Source organism: Siniperca chuatsi, linkage group LG16 (genome assembly GCF_020085105.1).
Source record: "Siniperca chuatsi isolate FFG_IHB_CAS linkage group LG16, ASM2008510v1, whole genome shotgun sequence".
NCBI lineage: Eukaryota > Metazoa > Chordata > Actinopteri > Centrarchiformes > Sinipercidae > Siniperca > Siniperca chuatsi.
The window spans coordinates 23436846-23454138 of NC_058057.1; the positions used below are offsets into that span (position 1 = coordinate 23436846).

Sequence of the window (17293 nt, forward strand, 5' to 3'; positions counted from 1 at the left end):
ATACTATCCATACAGTACGTTTTAGAATTGGTTATGAGGCTGGCGACCACATACCAGCTTTTTGTTGCTTTACCTGCTGTAACATAACTTTTACTATTGTAATCATGTATATATTTGGAGTAATAACGGCCCTGTCTAATTAAATTGCATAATTAAGCAATGAAAATGTTTTGGTGTTCTCTCTCTTTGTGAGGTAATGCACAGTAGTTACAATAGAGCATTTAAATAAGGCTGCCTTCTGCAAACCTGATCAAATTCATAGTTAGTCCGCTGTGTTAGATCAGAGCTGTGTTTGATTTGCAAATGCAGCAAGTAAGGCCCACATGTTTTTTGAGAATGTAGCAAAACAGTGTTGAGAAGTTTTCCTGCATTTACATTCTGGATGCAGAAGCACTTTATGGGTGTGCTCATTCCAGCACTCTGTGCCTCCTCAGATTTTTTAATTGCCCTGTCGATGTAAATGATGTCCTTTCTTTTAACAAGTGAACTTGTTTCCTCATTCATGAAGCTTGATGCCATACCACTGCTTCAAAAAGACTTTGATAATGTTTGTACACCTTATCTTTCATCTTTTATGGCTGTTTTGTGGGACAGGCTGTATCTGTTTAGTGACAGGTTTGATGTTTTTTATTCCAAATTCAAAACATTTCATGTGGATTGCAGTAGTTAACAGAAACACTAAACCAGACATAGCATCATTCTCACTCTTAGTGGACAGCAGCAGAAGTTCGGGTCAAGCTGCCAAATCCTTGGCAACAGTGTCAAACAGTCCACCACGTCTTGGGCCAAATCCCATTCTCTCTTAACTGCTTGACTAAACCCGTGCCAGGAGCCAAATATGGAAGTACTTTACTTCTGCAGCCAACAAAATCAGACACCTAAGAGACACCATAACCCCTCGACTGAAACTGCTACAAAGCTGTCCAGTCAGATATGCTAACACAAAAGCTTAGACCGGGAAATCACAGTAGCACGTGTAGCAGATAGTTATTCAACGAAAGGTTTGAGAGAATAAAACCAAAAACATGATTACTACTACTTTTCAAAAGTTCAAAAATCAAACATGATTATGAGTCCACAATCAAGCATTAAGTCAGTTATAAATACTGCCACAACATAAATAATAACACAACAGTGCACATCCAAGAAAAATACAAATCATAAGCATTATAACTTCAAAAATGTTCATTCACATTAAAATAGAAAACTATGTTTGGAGCCCATTTTTGTAACTCGGCAGTGTTTTTTCCTCAGTTTGTTTGGCCAGGTGTGAACTACTCCATTCAGGTTAGGGTGGGAGCCCAAATCTCATGAAGACAAAGGTCAAAGTCATGTTACACATACACCAGAAATTCCCTTTTATAGGATATCATCTCCCAGTTTTATTTAGGTCCTAGAAACATCTTCACCCACTTTTATACAAGCCCCAGATCCAGTTATTTTTGCTCCTGTTTTACATTTGAATATTCATGAAGTTATTTAAAGCAACACCAGGACTCTGCACACACTGATGGTTCAAAGTAGAATAGAGGGTAACTTCACTACTCAAAAACTGGGTAAATTGATGTCAGTACACTGAAGTACACAGCACATGCTCGTGTTTACTAGCTCAGCCTGTGATGTCTTATTCTAAAAGATACCAGAGGAATGAAAGAAAAGTAAAACAGCAAACATTAGTGAGTCCAGCTTTCTCTGGATGGAGGGCGGACTCACTGCTGTTTAGGACAAGTTTGTATTTTACTTTTAAGTATAAGGTTTTTTTCCCCCTATAGTGAGCGGGGAATCATTAAAGCATCCAAATTTAATTAATTTTCCTCAGGGACTTTTTCTTTTTTAGCAGCAAAGATAGAGACAGAGTTGTATTTCCTACTCTAAAGAACTTTCTTTAGCCAGTCAGTTTGGGTAGTGATGCAGGAATACCCTGAATATATAAAGGGTCAACACTGCTGGATGTTTGCATGTGCATAGTCCAATCATTCTGCCCATTTAGTTTCCACAACTGTAATTAGTCATGTTCAATGAAATGTAGGCTGATGCTTCCAGACTTGTTTATTTTCAGTAGTAAATTGGTCCGAAATCCATTCTGTTGTAGCATTAAACTGGTGTTAAACTGTTTACATTGTGCCTTTTGAAATATTCTGCGCGTGTGCCAGAAATGCTTCTTCTTCTTAAGCTCCAGACTTAACATCTCATTACATTATTATTTTGAGTGTCGAACCCTTTTGGAATAGTTTTACTGGGAGGTATCGTATAATTTCATCTTTACATAGTGCAAGTGACCTTCCAAAAAACTAAATGGGGTATAGAATCTCTGTAATTTTCCTCAAATTACAGATGGAAAACAACATTGTAGCTTCAAGCAACAATAAGGCAGCCAGGGAACAATATTGGCAAAAGATTACACGGACAAAAGGAAGGAGCCGGGAAAGAGGGAAAGCCAGGAATAAAGGGATAAAAAGAGTGGAAGGAAGGAGGGAACGACTTAGCTACAGGTGCAAACTATAAACTTTTTTGTTTGTCTTCACATATCAATAAGAGAGTTTAGAGAAAAATCAGTATTGAAGATGAATTCTGAAATCAAGCAACTTTATGGACAATATTTGCAATGTAAATCAAGCTTTCTAAAGACTTTGACTTATGAATTCAGTGTGCTTTGACTTTTAGTTGTGTAGATGTCCTTGTCAAATGTTGCCCTGGATGAAAGCACTGACCTCAGAACTGGAGTGTGTTCCCTGGTGCTGTGGTTTGGCTGGTGCTGCCGCTCCTCGTAGTTATGTTTAAAACATTTTCTAAGACTAAAAAGAAAGAAAATGCGATTGAATTTCCTTTTTTCTCGCATTGTGTACAGTGCTGACCTGACCTGAATTTGTTGTGTTTGTCAAAACAACAGACATGGAAAATTCAGGCAGGATTATAATTATAGCTGCAGTTGATAACAATTTAGAGCTGCAACAATTAGTCAATTAATCGATTAGTTGATCATCAATTATTTTGATTTTAGCCATTTTTCAAGGTTTGCTAGTTCCAGCTTCTTAAATGTGAGGATTTGACATTGTTCTTTGTCCTTTATGATAGTTAACTGAATATGTTTGGGGATTTGTACTGTTGGTCGAACAAAACAATCAAGCTGAACCATCACCTTGGGCTGTGGGAAATGTAACAAGTGATTTGTCAATTAATCGAGAAAATAATCCTCGGATTAACCCATAATGAAATACAATTCCACGGCTTCCCTCATTAATACTTATCGAGTTAAACTAAGGTTTACGTTGTCTGGTATCATTGTTTACATGGTTAAATAAAAAGCAAACTATTCTTGTGTAATGGATCTGATACTGAATGCTGTTGCTGTGTAAAAATACTCATTGTGTGCTGTCGACAGTGATTGTTTTTTTTCTTTGTGTTGATGCAGTGTCTTTCTTAAGTGTTGGTCAAAATAATGTGAAATTGTCATTGGGCAAGGAGAAACGTGTTGTAATGAGACGCTGTCTTTCTTTCTTTCTTTCTCAGGTATTCCGTAGAAAGGCGGTGGAGCTGGGTGAAAAGCTGCTGCCAGCCTTTAAAACGCCCACCGGCATCCCCTGGGCTCTGCTTAACCTCAAGAGGTAGAACACACACACGCACACACACACACACACACTAGCTCTTTCTCTCACAGCAGTCCACTCTGGTGGTATTTGAGGCAGCAGGTCTGTTTGTGTGGTTTGATACTTTAAAGAGCTCTTTGGTCTGAGGCTTAATGTGAGCCGGGTGAACACAAGCTCTCTCTATTTCGCTCTCACACACGGAGCTGAGATGTTTTAGTTTTGCATGACAGAGCGGACTTGTCACACAGAAGCTGTTTGGTTTTTCATTCCAGGACTACATGCCAGCGGCTGGCTCTGAAGCTTAACTACCACTCAAAAGAAAAACCAAAAGTTTCGTACTCTGACAAGGTTATAGACCACAGTCAGCCTTTATTAATACACTGTGACACACTGTGAAGGGGCTGCCTCTGGGTCTGCAGACGTGCAGAAACACACTCAAGTTAAAGCCAGAGATACAAAGCCAGTTTGTCCTTTTGTTACAGATCCTCCAACACTGATATGTTGAATAGAATTCTGACTCATGGATGATATATTTCTTGATTTTTATCTACAGTAATTTGGCATTAAAGTGCTAAAATGTCAAGGTACTATATATTATGAAAACATAGGTTTGGGATTGATGCGTTGAAGGACATAAAAGGAAATAAAATGCTGAGATGGAAAAGCCAAGACTACTGCCATTGTCCACAATTACATTATTGTAGTAATTCTTTATGTACATATATTTATCAATCACTTAGTCTATAAATTGTTAAAAAAAATACATTTAAATGCCCATTAAGATTACCTAGATCTCACGGTGATGTCTTCACATTTTTTGGTTAGAACCTGAATTTGTGTCCAAGCTCCTACCAACAGTAGTTTTAGTTGCTAAACCATACTTCAACTATTTTATACTATGCACACAACACAATAAAAAATGTAATTTTCAAAGCACAAACAATAATATAAAATACAAATTACTCATCTTTACATTACATAATAATTATGTTTCTAAGCTGAGATAGCATGCAGTATCACCTGTTAGGATCTGAAATATAAAAATATCTGTCTCAAAGAACATTGGAACCATGAAGAACTTTCTGCCATCCATGCACTCCAGTTCCTCTGTCAATCACAAGTAATGAAGGAAGCAATTCCCCCCCTCCGTTTTCTTTTTATCTCTCTCTCTCCAGAGAGAGACTCGACACTCTGCTGTTTGTCAGCCGTTAATTAAAAGGCAGGTTGTCCTAACGATAAACGTGCTGTGACAAATTAATTTTCTTTCTGTCTATATGGGTGAATGGACTCTGCACCTCCCCTCATCCTCCTCTCTGGAGAAACACCCCGGGGAGAGTGTGTGTGTGTGTGTGTGTGTGTGTGTGTGTGTGTGTGTGTGTGTGTGTGTGTGTGTGTGTGTGTGTGTGTGTGTGTTTTCATGTGCATGCACATGTATGTGTGCGTGTGCATGCATGATCCTCTAGAGCCCTGAGAAGATTGCTGGTGATGATGCCTACATGACTGAGCTATGATAGCTTGGAAGCACACACATACATACATGCACACACACACACACACACACATATTCCCATGCACACGTTACAGTAACACATACACACAGCACCACAGTGTCTGATGCTGAGCAGGGAACTTGAATTCCTATTTCTAACTGAAAGTTTTCTTCTTGTATGTGACATGTCCACACATGACATGAGTAGCATCGTAAGGAGAGTTGGGTATCTGGAAATTAATTTAGACCTGCTGCGCTTTTTGTGTGTGCCTAAATTGGCGGTTACATATGCATCAGTGGATATGTGTGGTGTTTACAGTATGGTGGACTAGAACTATCACTTCCAAGCTTCATGAAAAAGAGCAGTGATACAGCAAAATGCAAATGAGGGAAATCAAATATGACCAAGGATCATATAAGACTGCATTGTTTTAGTGTCCAAGGTGGTACTCTTAGTGCTCCAGACGCAGTTAATGCTAGTGTGTCCAGCTCAAGTGAAAACAAGTGTAAAATAGTGAACATCCAACGTGTGCATAGCAAGACAGAATGTTTATATTGTTTTTGTATTTTAGCTTCCAGGTAGTTTTTGCTTTTAGGATATTTTGGTTTGTTGTCTTTCTCAAATAATATGTCAAATAATTGTACTAGGATTAGAAGAACCTAAACTGAGGAGCAGATCTTAATCATAAGTATAATCTATAAAATGTAAATAGTACCCAAACCTAGTTATATAATCAAAGACATGTTTATCAATGTACCTGTGGTGATATGATCTCTTTATGCCTTTGAAATTAAGCTGTACTGTTATTTCATTGCTTTCAGCTGTTATAGGAATGACTTCCCTGCTGTGCCTTCAGCATACAGCTGACTACCAACTTAACACAGCCATAAGTTAATTAGAGGATTAGAGAAAATTAGAGGCTTTGGACTGCTTTTGCTGCTTCTAAGTCATATGTGAAACTATTTCAGCGTAATTCTATCAATGCACAGGTCAGAATAAAAACTTAAATTGGCAATTATGAATGGTTTGATTGTAGGATAAACAAACACTCTTAACATCTTTTCAAAGTCTCCCGGTTTGTATATATTTTATTATTATTCGTTAGGTGCAGGTTTGACAGAGATAGACGAAGAGACTGATAGAAGCAGATCAAAGGTTCTCATAAATGGGTAGTTGAAAATAAACATCAGTGAAGTACTTCTGAAGCAGTGTAGTCAGGAGCTCTTAGACTGTCTACATAACCTTGACCCAGATTGAAGTAGAAAAAATCTGTAAAACACACACCCTTGCAAATGAGGCCCAATTATCATCTCTCCCTTCATCCCTGTTACTCCCCCCCCCTCAATTTCTTTCTTCTCCTACTCTCCTGTATTCCCTCTCCGTCCTCCCGCAGTCCATCCATCTTGCCGTGAGTGACCCAGTATCTTCTTCTGTTTCAGGACATCATATTGTACTGTAGGTCCACTCTGTAGGTCCTTGTTCTCTTTATTCCCTCTCTTCCGTTTTTCATCGCTCTACCCTGCAGCCATCTAAAAAGCCCAAGAGGGGCCAGACGAAACAAGGCCACAGTTTAAAACGTGTTATTGCTTCTGCACAAAGTAAACCTTGTTTGCTCAGTTGCTCTGTGTTAATTTCAGAGAACAAGATAAATGCCATTTTCTGTCTTAGCTAACTGTTTCCACTGAAGGTATGGGTTTGCAGTTTGTCCAGACAAATGAGTGAGTCTCAAGTTAAACAAAAAGAGTATTTGTTGTCAAAGTGTCTACGAGTTTTTATTTCATTTCTAAAGATGAAAACTCTGTATTGAACGGAAACAGCGCACGGTAACATCATCTGAAAGGTCTTAATCTGCTAGTAAATAAGTATAGACTGCTTCAAGAGGTTTTGAGTTGTGCTTGTGACAACACAACCCAGTTGGTTTTACTACATACATGTTTGTGAATATTATGGAAACCAAATGTCCTGTGTGATTGTCACCTATTGGTGACTGGTTCTTTAGCTGGCTATTGGATCTTTAAAGAGTAATTTAACACCAGGGATAGGTGTTTAGCTAAAAGCAGTGTTTTGCCACCCTCTCTAATTGAAAGTTACAAGCCTGTTTCACCTCTGACCACACCTAACATCACTGGTAGGTGTGGTTTAGTGTGGTCAGAAATGTGCTTTGTTGCACCTGTAACCACACCCAACAGTGATGTCATAACATCTAGAGTACACCTATACATCACCGCAGCAAGGTGAAAAGTTAAGTCTCTGGAGGTCAGCAAAAACAAGATTTCCAGTAATCATAGAAACAGCTCAGGCCAAATAGATCTGAATATAGTTTCCAGTATCTTTACCCCTTTATTTAGTTTTTCTTTATCTTAAGCAAACACTTGAATCGGATTAAAAAGTAGACTTGTAACAAGAGTTCACACTGGTGTGGAAATTTCTTTAATATGCTGTAATCGAGAGATGTTTCAATTTCAAACAGCACAGGGAATCTGATTTATGTTAAGAGATTTAATTGAAATTCATGCACTAATAAGCCCAACTGATCACCAGACTGCTCATCCATGAAAGACAATATACAACATACATCTTTATGGGAAGCACTCTGAATAAGTCATGGTAGAATTTCAAAAGAAATCTTCAAAGACGTATTCATCACTGTCACTAGTGGGAAATCTTGTCTTGATGTGCAGTTGATTTATCTTCAGGAGACACTTGAAACTGCCTCAACTTGGCCACTTGCAAGGTCTGATAAATCAGAGGTACAGTACCTCATAAAAGTAGTAGTAGTAGTAAGGCTGGCCCTGGACTCATTTTACTCCTCTTTCTATCTCTCTGTGCATAAACCCATTGATTGCCACTAACTGAGCGGAAAATGCTGCTAAGATCCGATCGATCTGTCCAATAGATCTGCCACAGACTCTGGTGGCACCGCAGCCAGATGGACAGAGGAACATTTGTCCCGAAATTTAGCTTTGATAATTAGAGTAAAATAATTACAAAGGCAAAGAATTGCACAGTCGAGATATGGAGGACCGGAACAGACAAAATCAAAAATAAATAAATAAATTACTCAATAAATAAATTAATATGCCATTAAATGTAACAAAAATAATATTAAAATTAATTTAGGTATTAACTAATTCATAAAATGTGACACAAATTGATATTTCTGTTTTTAATTTGCTCCTGTATTTATTTACATTTGTATTAATTCCAATATTTATTTACTTTCCCATTTAATTTTCCATTTTTTTAATTTATTTGTTCATTTATTTATTTATTTATTATTTCTGGTGCATTTAATGGCATATTAATTTATTGAGTCATTTATTTATTTATTTAGATTTTGGCAGTTCCGGTCCTCCATAGCTGTCTCTTCCAGTGAAATATTCTACTGAATGAACACTATTCAAGAACTAAATTTCCCGTTTAGATTTTTGTGTGTTCTCTTTTCTCCTTTAATTCCTTAATGTCAGCTTTTTCTTTTTCTTTTTTTACTTTCAAACGTTTATCATAGACTTGTGGAAAGTAGAAAATTCATCAAGCAACAGTTGGTGAGGATATATTTAATTGTAGAAAAGGTTTCAGTCGTAGTCATCTGGACACTGTTTTCAGAATCAAGACGTTTTGGCTCCCATCCGGAAGTCATTCACAATTGAGAATGACTTCCGGATGGGAGCCAAACATCTTGATTCTGAAAACAGTGTCCAGATGACTACGACTGAAACCTTTTCTACGATAGAACACTCCTGGACGAATGAGGGACTACACCGTCTTATTTTGAAGATATATTTAATTGTACATTCAGTCGAAAGATGTTTGTGGTTTAGATGGATTAGACCATGATCTGAACATTGTTAATCAGTTTTAAATGTGCTTTTATTAGCAGTAAATTGAAAATTAGGTATCAACAGAGAATAAACAACCAATATTAGTGTAGATTTGTTTTTACTCAGGGAAAGCCTCAGAAATGTTTACTTTTTTCTGCAGCTTGTCAGTGATGTCAGTTGCCTTTTAGTTATCGAATAATGATATTGTAAGCCAGACAAGCAAAGGGTTTTGGCAAAGTCGGCAATAATTGGGGGACATAACAAATGTGTCCCTTTTATTAAGTACATTGGATGCTTTTCAGCCCAGCTGAAGAAGAAATCAGAGAATTTATCCCTAAAAACATCAGCACAAGTGTAAATACAAACATTTTTGACCTATGTAATTGCTCCAACTTAATATATAAAGTAATGAAAACATCAAATAGTTGTAAAAACAGAGCAATAATGGAAATCCTACATACAACAGAACACTTGCCCTCACACATGGTCTCTCTGTACCAATACTTTATTTACATGTGTGGCTTCCTACAATATTAAGTTGCTGTGCTTTAGCAATAGAAGCCATAGCAGCACTTTACCAACTAACTGCTTCCCCTATTTTCTCTGACACTTTCTTTCTCTCTTACTTTTTCACACACACTCTAGTTACCCGGTCGTTATCTGCTTCAGCCAGTATGTCCCATAGCTCTTCTATTAACATTCAGACTGATAAAGCTCTTGCAAATCACTCCCACTGCACTGCATACTGACTGGCCTTAATGGGATGAGGCATTGTGTGTGTGTGTGTGTGTGTGTGTGTGTGTGTGTGTGTGTGTGTGTGTGTGTATTGGGTTGTGTTGAGGTGTCTGGATCTGTGCTCCGCCCTGAAATTAGGTGTTCATTCCTCTCTACATGCATCATGGTGATGATTGTATCCCACACATACACACACTCACAAAAACATACACACATCTTTTTCCCCCCTTCTAACTCACCATAAAACGTTTTAAAAATGCAAAAATTTTATTTGCAAACACCATGCTAACAAGAGACTTTTGCTTAAAATTACAAATGACAGAGAAAGTTTTAAAATGATAAGTGCTAAATTAAAATTTTCATGGGAAGAGTTGAGCTGTTTGGGATTCTGAGGGGCTCCCCTCGGATATAAACTTCTCCCTCTCTTATTGTCTCATTCAGACTTAACTCTCACAGAGAGTTAAAGAGCTACATATACATTATATATACATCTGTAAGTTAGCTGCTCACCGTCATCCACCATTACAGAATGTACTAACTCAAAGAAAGTATCTGCTTTCTGGCCGAACTGCTGCTAAAAGCAATGTCATCATCTTAATGACGCTGCAAAGTTAAACTTACTCTTTTGCCCCCTGCTCTCTTTTCTTATCTCATAGAAGAAAATATAAAAAAGACAGATTTGCTCTTTCAGCTACAGGCTCTGAGGCTGAAGCAATCAATCCTGAGCTCTTGGGGTCTTGGAGTTTGATTAATCGGTGTGGGTGGAGAATGGCTCTATTAGTACAGTCTAGTGAGGTTGTCATACTGGGTGCCCCTGTGAAGTGCCACTCTGTCATGGAGCCTTTTCTTCTATATGCAATAGGAAAATTAACTTATTAACTCCAGTGGGTGTGTGGAAATACTGTGCTTAGTAAAGACTGATTTAAGGCAGCTGGTTTGTATTTTTATTTAGAGCTACTTTAAAGTGCAACAGTAGAATAAGGTCCTTAGTGACTAACAGGAAAGGCAGGAAAGTAGAATTGAGTGTCATCAGCATAGCAGCAGCAGAAGAAGTTGTTTTTATGTTGGTGTTTTGGCAATTACCAGTATAACTGTTTTACTACATTGGTCTAATTCTGTTTCTTCTGGCTGATGGGTTCAGATTAGGTAATTTTAGGCTAATGGGAGTGAATTTACAACAAACTGTAAAAAGAAAAAAAAAGTTATAGAGCCCAACTAATACTAGATGTTTGAGGGGATACCAATAACAATATTTTACATATTTTAAGGGGGTACCAATAGCAATATTTTACATATTTTAATATTTTAGTTGAAAAGTCTGAGAACAATATATCAACCAATATTTGTTGTTTTTTAAGATAAAAATATCAAATATCTTTTATATGGATCCCTTAAATTTGGTTATTAAAGACTTTTGACCAATATATGTACTGAGTGGGACACTGTTTCTAAATTATTTTCAGTACTGCTATTTCTTGTTACTTATCGACTGACATATACGACATTAATCATTATATCTCAGATGAGCTAATATATCATCCCTTGATATATCAGGGTTCTAATGAGTTATTTTCGTAAAGTTTTGCGGCCCTCATTTTCTAGTTCAAGTTATATAACTTTTCAGGGTGTGTGGGGAGCCTAAGACTAGACTTTAAAGGTGTTTTTGCCATGGCCACAGGTATGAGTACACACATGTACATACAGCAGACACACAATCATGGTATTGGAGGTAACAGTTTTACTGCCCTGAGGCACTTTTTAACAACAAAGAAAAGTCTGGCATTCAGGGATGGGGTTTTTTAAAAGCAAATACACACACTTGCTCTCAGTGCAACTCTCCTTGGCAGTAACCTAAGACAGCGATGATTTAAGGCCTCTAATTAAGTTGCTAACTGTGAATCTATCACAATTCATATTTTCTCTGCACCTGGGGGAGGAGAATATAATACATACAATAGATTTTAAGACCTAGAGGAAGAGGTATTGAGGGAAGAAAAGCAGGAGGAAAACAGAGGTCATGGCATGGATGAGGAGGGCAGTGAAAGGGTTGGCATAAGGAAAAAAGAATTGGGCCAAAATATAGGCTTCATCCAAACACTGAGAACAAATGAACTGGAGGAGTGCTTTCTAACATAATACTAGGGGAGTGTGAGGGGGCACTTCCTAGTGTGACATGGTAATTTATGTAGATGGAATGCCTTTTTTGTTTTTCCAGGTTACTGCTTGGCACCACAGAATTAAAATCACTGTTGTTGGCGCTGAAGAATAGACTGGAGGGTATAAAACTAGCCGGTTACAATTTGTCATTTCACAGCTGGCCAGGAAATGGCTACGGGTGTGAGAGATTGAATAATAAGAACATTGGACACTCCCAAAAGGACAAAAAAGATCTGTAATGACCTAGTTTTTTCTAGGTCGGGGCTTTGGATCATATTTGTTGAACAGACCCCTTGAGCCCTTGGTTTTTTGTTTCTTGGCTGAACAGCATGGCTGCACGATGTGGAGAAAATATGTGATGTCAAAATATATTGATGGACGTTGTTGAAATTATCTTTAAGTTCAGCTGTGACAGAGATATTTAAGAAATGTTCTTCTCAGCAATGTCTGCTGATAGTAGCCTAGATGCCCCAACATTTTTATACTGTAGATTTCTTTACAGCAACTTTGTCAGCTATCTTGCAACTGCAGTTTGATCCCACTATAGCTCTTAGCTAGTGTTTGGTACCTTTTAAAACTTGTTATAACATGGACATTAGATAATTGTAGAGATTGAAAGTTCATTCTTGACCTCAGAAACAGTAGTTGACAGAACAATCTGATCACAGGATCCATGTATGATCTTCCTCAGCAGATGGAGTTAGCCCAGTTTTTGACCAGTTGTCATGGCATTGTAGAAGTCCTTAAAAAGCTCAGAAAAAAGTTTTTCTTGTCCTTGTTGGCTTAAAAGTTGAGATTGAAAAATTGTACCCAATTTTCCTCTTACAAAATATAGTGATAACCTAGAATATTTAAAAGAAAGATAATACTAAACCAAAAAAGGTAATTGATTTAATTGTGACTGGCCTGATTACATATCTTCATGATAATAGTTGTGAAACGTGGGCTACGCAAATTAATTAATCTATGGGCATGGACTCCTATTAGCCAAACAAACTGCATCATATCAGTCCTATCAGAGGTGGATGATGCTGTCTGAGCTCTTGGTTTATAATAAAAGTTCAATATCAGCTTTGATACATTGGTGTAAGCTTAGCATAATCTCTAAAAAGTCCTCTAGTTCTAGGTCACCATAAAATTTAATTAACGTTTCAAATCTAGTTTGCAAAGAGAATTACTGAATGTTTTTCAATGTGCTGCATTAAATTACTGCTGTTTGGTATAAAGCATGGCTCATCAGTGTGTGGTGACGAAGAGTGAGAGGCTCCATTGTACCTCCTGTTAGTGAATTGAGTTCAACAAACTGAGACTTTTTTATCCAGCCAGCTTTTGATATGAATCTTGATACCCCTGACTGTTGTGAAAATTAAGCCAACTGAGATCACAAAACAGTCAACAGGAGAAATGCATTAGCATCTTAGAGTAGATATCATTGCTTTATCATTGCTAGATAATATCTACAAATTGGGATGAAAGGTTGATGCTTCTGTAAGGATATATGCTCAAACCTTGAGCACTTAGTTTTTTTTACTATATTGCAGTATATTCTGTTGTGCAAGGAGAGGTCATAAACCAAACAGTGTTTTTATAGCTTAGAGTTTGTAATAAGTCTCATTACATCCCATGTGAGAAAAGGGATGTAGAACATGCTAGTTGGTAACAGTGCTCTGGAAACTAAACTGGGCCACCAGGACATCTGCATCAGTAGTCAAACACAACAGTGGACTCCCATCAGATGGACTAATACAGTTGTATTGTATTGCTGTATGCCAGTGGATGAATGCCAGTTTCCAATCCCAGTAGGGGAAGTGACTGAAACAAGTTTCCATCAGAAAACAGGCATGAATGTCCTTCAGGAAATGGGTTCATTTCGCCCCATACTGGAACAGAGGCAGCTCCCTGACCCAGTGTTTTTATTGGGTTTACTGGTATTAATTATTAATCATTCATTGTTTCAATCACAGTTCATTCACTGTGAGCTGTTATTTCAAGCAGCCACAGTGAGGAGTCAGACTAATCGATGAAATTTTATTGAAACCTCATCTCTCAGACAATGATGTTTGTTGTTTGTGATGGTTTCTTCACCAGCCTCCCTGCCGTGTTTTGTAGTAACAGGTTTCATTACTCTTTTAGGTGTTGTTTATACAGTACATGGATAATAGGGGTGTCAATTTAAAAGTTCAAATAGATTTTTTCAAATTAATTTGAATGCAACTAATTTAGTCTAATCCTAAACCCAGTTGTAGATTAACATTCAGCCCATTTCTGGTGCCTCCAGTGCCTCGTGTTGTTGACAAGCTGAAAGGTGACGCTTCAGATGTTGCCATTAGAGCTGTTAAGGCAGTTGCTTTACAAAGTCTGCAAACAGACTCATCGTTAACCATAATTTTGCCATCTTAGGTCTAGAACCCAAATTAATACATACAATGGATACATTGCTTCTCAGATGCTTTGGTTTCATAATTGTTCATTTAGCACGGCTTAGTAGTTTCTTCAATTTAACAGAAAGAACAGCAGTAGTCTAGTTTAGTGACAGGACAGTGCATTTCGCCCCATTGGAGTTCAGCACAAACCATTTCAGACAGCTTGTTGCACTTATGAATTGTAAATTTTGAATATGAAGACATTTTAAAAAGACAAATTACAGATCCAAAAGTTTTTTTTTTAGTATTTAATTTCTTCCCACACAAAAAACAGTTTGAATTTCAGATTAAAAGTCACAGCTTTATTGCTAATATGTTTCCAATCTGCCTTGCTTAACAGAGACATCATGTCCCTTTTAAAGAGAGCCTGTGTGTTTTCTGGCAATTATAGGTTAATAATACATGCAGTCAAGTCAGCGAACAGACCCAGTAATGTCAGCTACACAACACTAACATTAGCCACCTTAAGCTACTGATCATACCAGGCCACGTACTGAGTACTGACAAGTCTGTTGCAGCGAAACACCTCACTGTTTTGAATCAAATTTTATTGCTTATGAATGCAACTTTCATTTGTAAGATGAAGAGCGTTTTATTTCTTTGAAAAGTTACATATTGTCGCTTTAAGAAAATTCCCAGTGTCGTATTTTGCCCCAAGAAGTTTAATAGCCTCAATTGCTCTGATCTAACAAGCAGATTGGGTTTGACAGCTCTGGTTTTTAAAACTTCTTCATTTACTAATAAAGTTCTAGCCAGCATTACAGATCTCAAACTGTCTTTCTGAAACTTGCAGACACCCTGGCCAGATTAATATTCCAAACACACCTTCATCTATCTGTCTCCAGTATTATACTTTATGTCTGCTCTTCATTGGTTTGTGTCTGTTGGGTTTAAGCAGCAGCATTTCCCCGTCTTTTGTTTTGTTCTCCTTAACAGGGATTTTGTGTTTCTCACAGCAGGGCTTTGGGAGGGATTTGGGTGGACAGGGGTGAGTTGGAAAGGTGTGTGTTTGCCTCCCCCCCCTTACCAAGAGAAGGGATTTATCGTTCATCACAGGGTTTATAAAAGGATTGAAAAAGATGGATAGACAGATCAAATCTACAGTTGACTGAGGGGAAGTGGAGGCGGCGGTGTTGTGGAGATAGATGGAGATAGAGTCTGGATTGAGATAAAAGAATAATGTTGTATTCTTAGAGTAGCTCGAACACTAAACACACTGTATATTTTGGATTTAAGTTACCAATACATCATGTCAGCCACGACTATGTCTACATTAAACTTTTGTGCAGGTAATCATAGACTTTAATATCCTATTTTAATGGCTGCATCAATCTAAAGCTGACAAACACACAGCTCCCAACTTAATCAGGATCTACATTGATGGGATTTTCCCCTCACCAGTTAAGTTCTCTGATCCTGATCTGTGTCTCTCTGCTCACTGCCTGATGCTGCTGTGGTCCTTTCTGTGTTTGGTTGACTTGATTAAATCCATGGTGTAATGGGAAACAAATTATGGCTTGTGCAGCATGATGAGTTGAAGGGGGGATAATTAGTATGTTCATCCACCTCTTTGAAGAGATGTGTGTGTATGGCACTTCTCCCAATTCACACTCCTTCTCCTCCTCCTTTTTCTCATTTGCTGGATGTCTCCCGTGTGTGCTTGTGTGTGTGCAACTCTTGTCCATGTGTCCATTTGTGGTTGTTGTAGTGCAGACATCTTGGTGTGTGTTTCACAGTGTAGTGAATTGTTAATATGTATTCATGAGTAGTTACTTGAAGCATTGCCACCAGAGTCATCAGTCCTTGGCCTGGAAGTGATTTGTCAGTGGCTCTAATGATCCAGCCACACACACACACACACACACACACACACACACACACACACACACACACACACCCTGTCGCTAGGTCTTCTGTCCCTGTCAAGCATGCCAGGGTTGGTAACTCGCATATGGCCTGAGAGTTGAAGCAACTTCATCGTCACTGCAGGCAACCTCAGGGGGTCCAGCAAGTTCTGATTGACTGACAGATGGACAGCGGCAAGGATAAGATGTGCTGCCAAAGTCAAGTGTGTGAAAAAAAACAAAACAAATGCGCCCATAAATATGACAGATGGAGTGTGATGGAGATGGAGTTAGGTTTTAGTGTCATTAATGTAACTCAGTCGGTATCCATTTTAAGAATCTATTTGTAAATGTCACAAAGCAAAAGATGAAAACTATTAATGGCTTTCAAATGTGTAATTTACAGGAACATTTTAGTTGTATGACTGAGTCTAATTAAGAGTCTTAAGCTGATTTTTTTTAACATTTATCACCTCTTTTCAGCTGTCAGTTTAGTAAAAGACAAGCAGGTTTTGCTGTGTGCTGATGAATGGCTTTTCTAACATGACTCATGCTGTGTTGTTGTGTTTTTGCCCACAAAGCATTTGGGTATTAGTAAGAATTATTATCTAAAATACACACAAGTTAAAACAAGTTCAGGTGGTTCTACATGTGGCTCAAAAGAAGATGGTATGATAATTTACTGAAATGCACAAAAGTTGTCAAACATTATGCAGTTTTCAAATTGTCCAGCTGTGGTTCAGTGTGTCTTTTTGTTGTTCTGTTTTTTAAACAGAAACCTCTGTCTCCTTCTCTTTTTGTCTTTGTCTAGTGGTATTGGTAGAAACTGGCCCTGGGCATCAGGTGGCAGCAGCATCCTGGCAGAGTATGGCACCCTACATCTGGAGTTCATGCACCTCAGCAAACTCTCAGGGAATCCTGAGTTTGCACAGAAGGTAACGGACACACATGAGAATAGATAATGTTACTTTTTTCACAGTTAATGGCACTTAATGGCGTTTGTGCTTGATTTCCACTTGCACTGTTGTACTTTAGAAGTGTCTGTAATGTAACGTGGTGTTTTCCTGTAAGCAAAAATGAGGAAAGAATGAAAACTGCAGTTCAAACTAGACTCTTCACCCTTTTACCGTATTTCATCATAAAGATATTGATTATGCCACATTTGTAACAGTTTCTGTCTTTTCAGTGTTGCAAATAATCACTTTACATAGTGTATTTTCAATGCACAGCACTTGT

At 37.9% G+C, this 17293-nt stretch overlaps 1 protein-coding gene across 2 annotated transcripts in view; it reads left to right on the top strand.

The window, feature by feature from the left end:
* Positions 1-17293, top strand: part of man1a1 (mannosidase, alpha, class 1A, member 1) — a 153411-nt gene that overhangs the window by 99632 nt on the left and 36486 nt on the right. For both annotated transcript variants that reach the window (XM_044168927.1, XM_044168928.1), the window contains exons 5-6: positions 3511-3605; positions 16869-16992. In XM_044168927.1, the coding sequence (XP_044024862.1) occupies positions 3511-3605; positions 16869-16992 (219 nt within the window). The remainder of the gene's footprint in view (positions 1-3510; positions 3606-16868; positions 16993-17293) is intronic.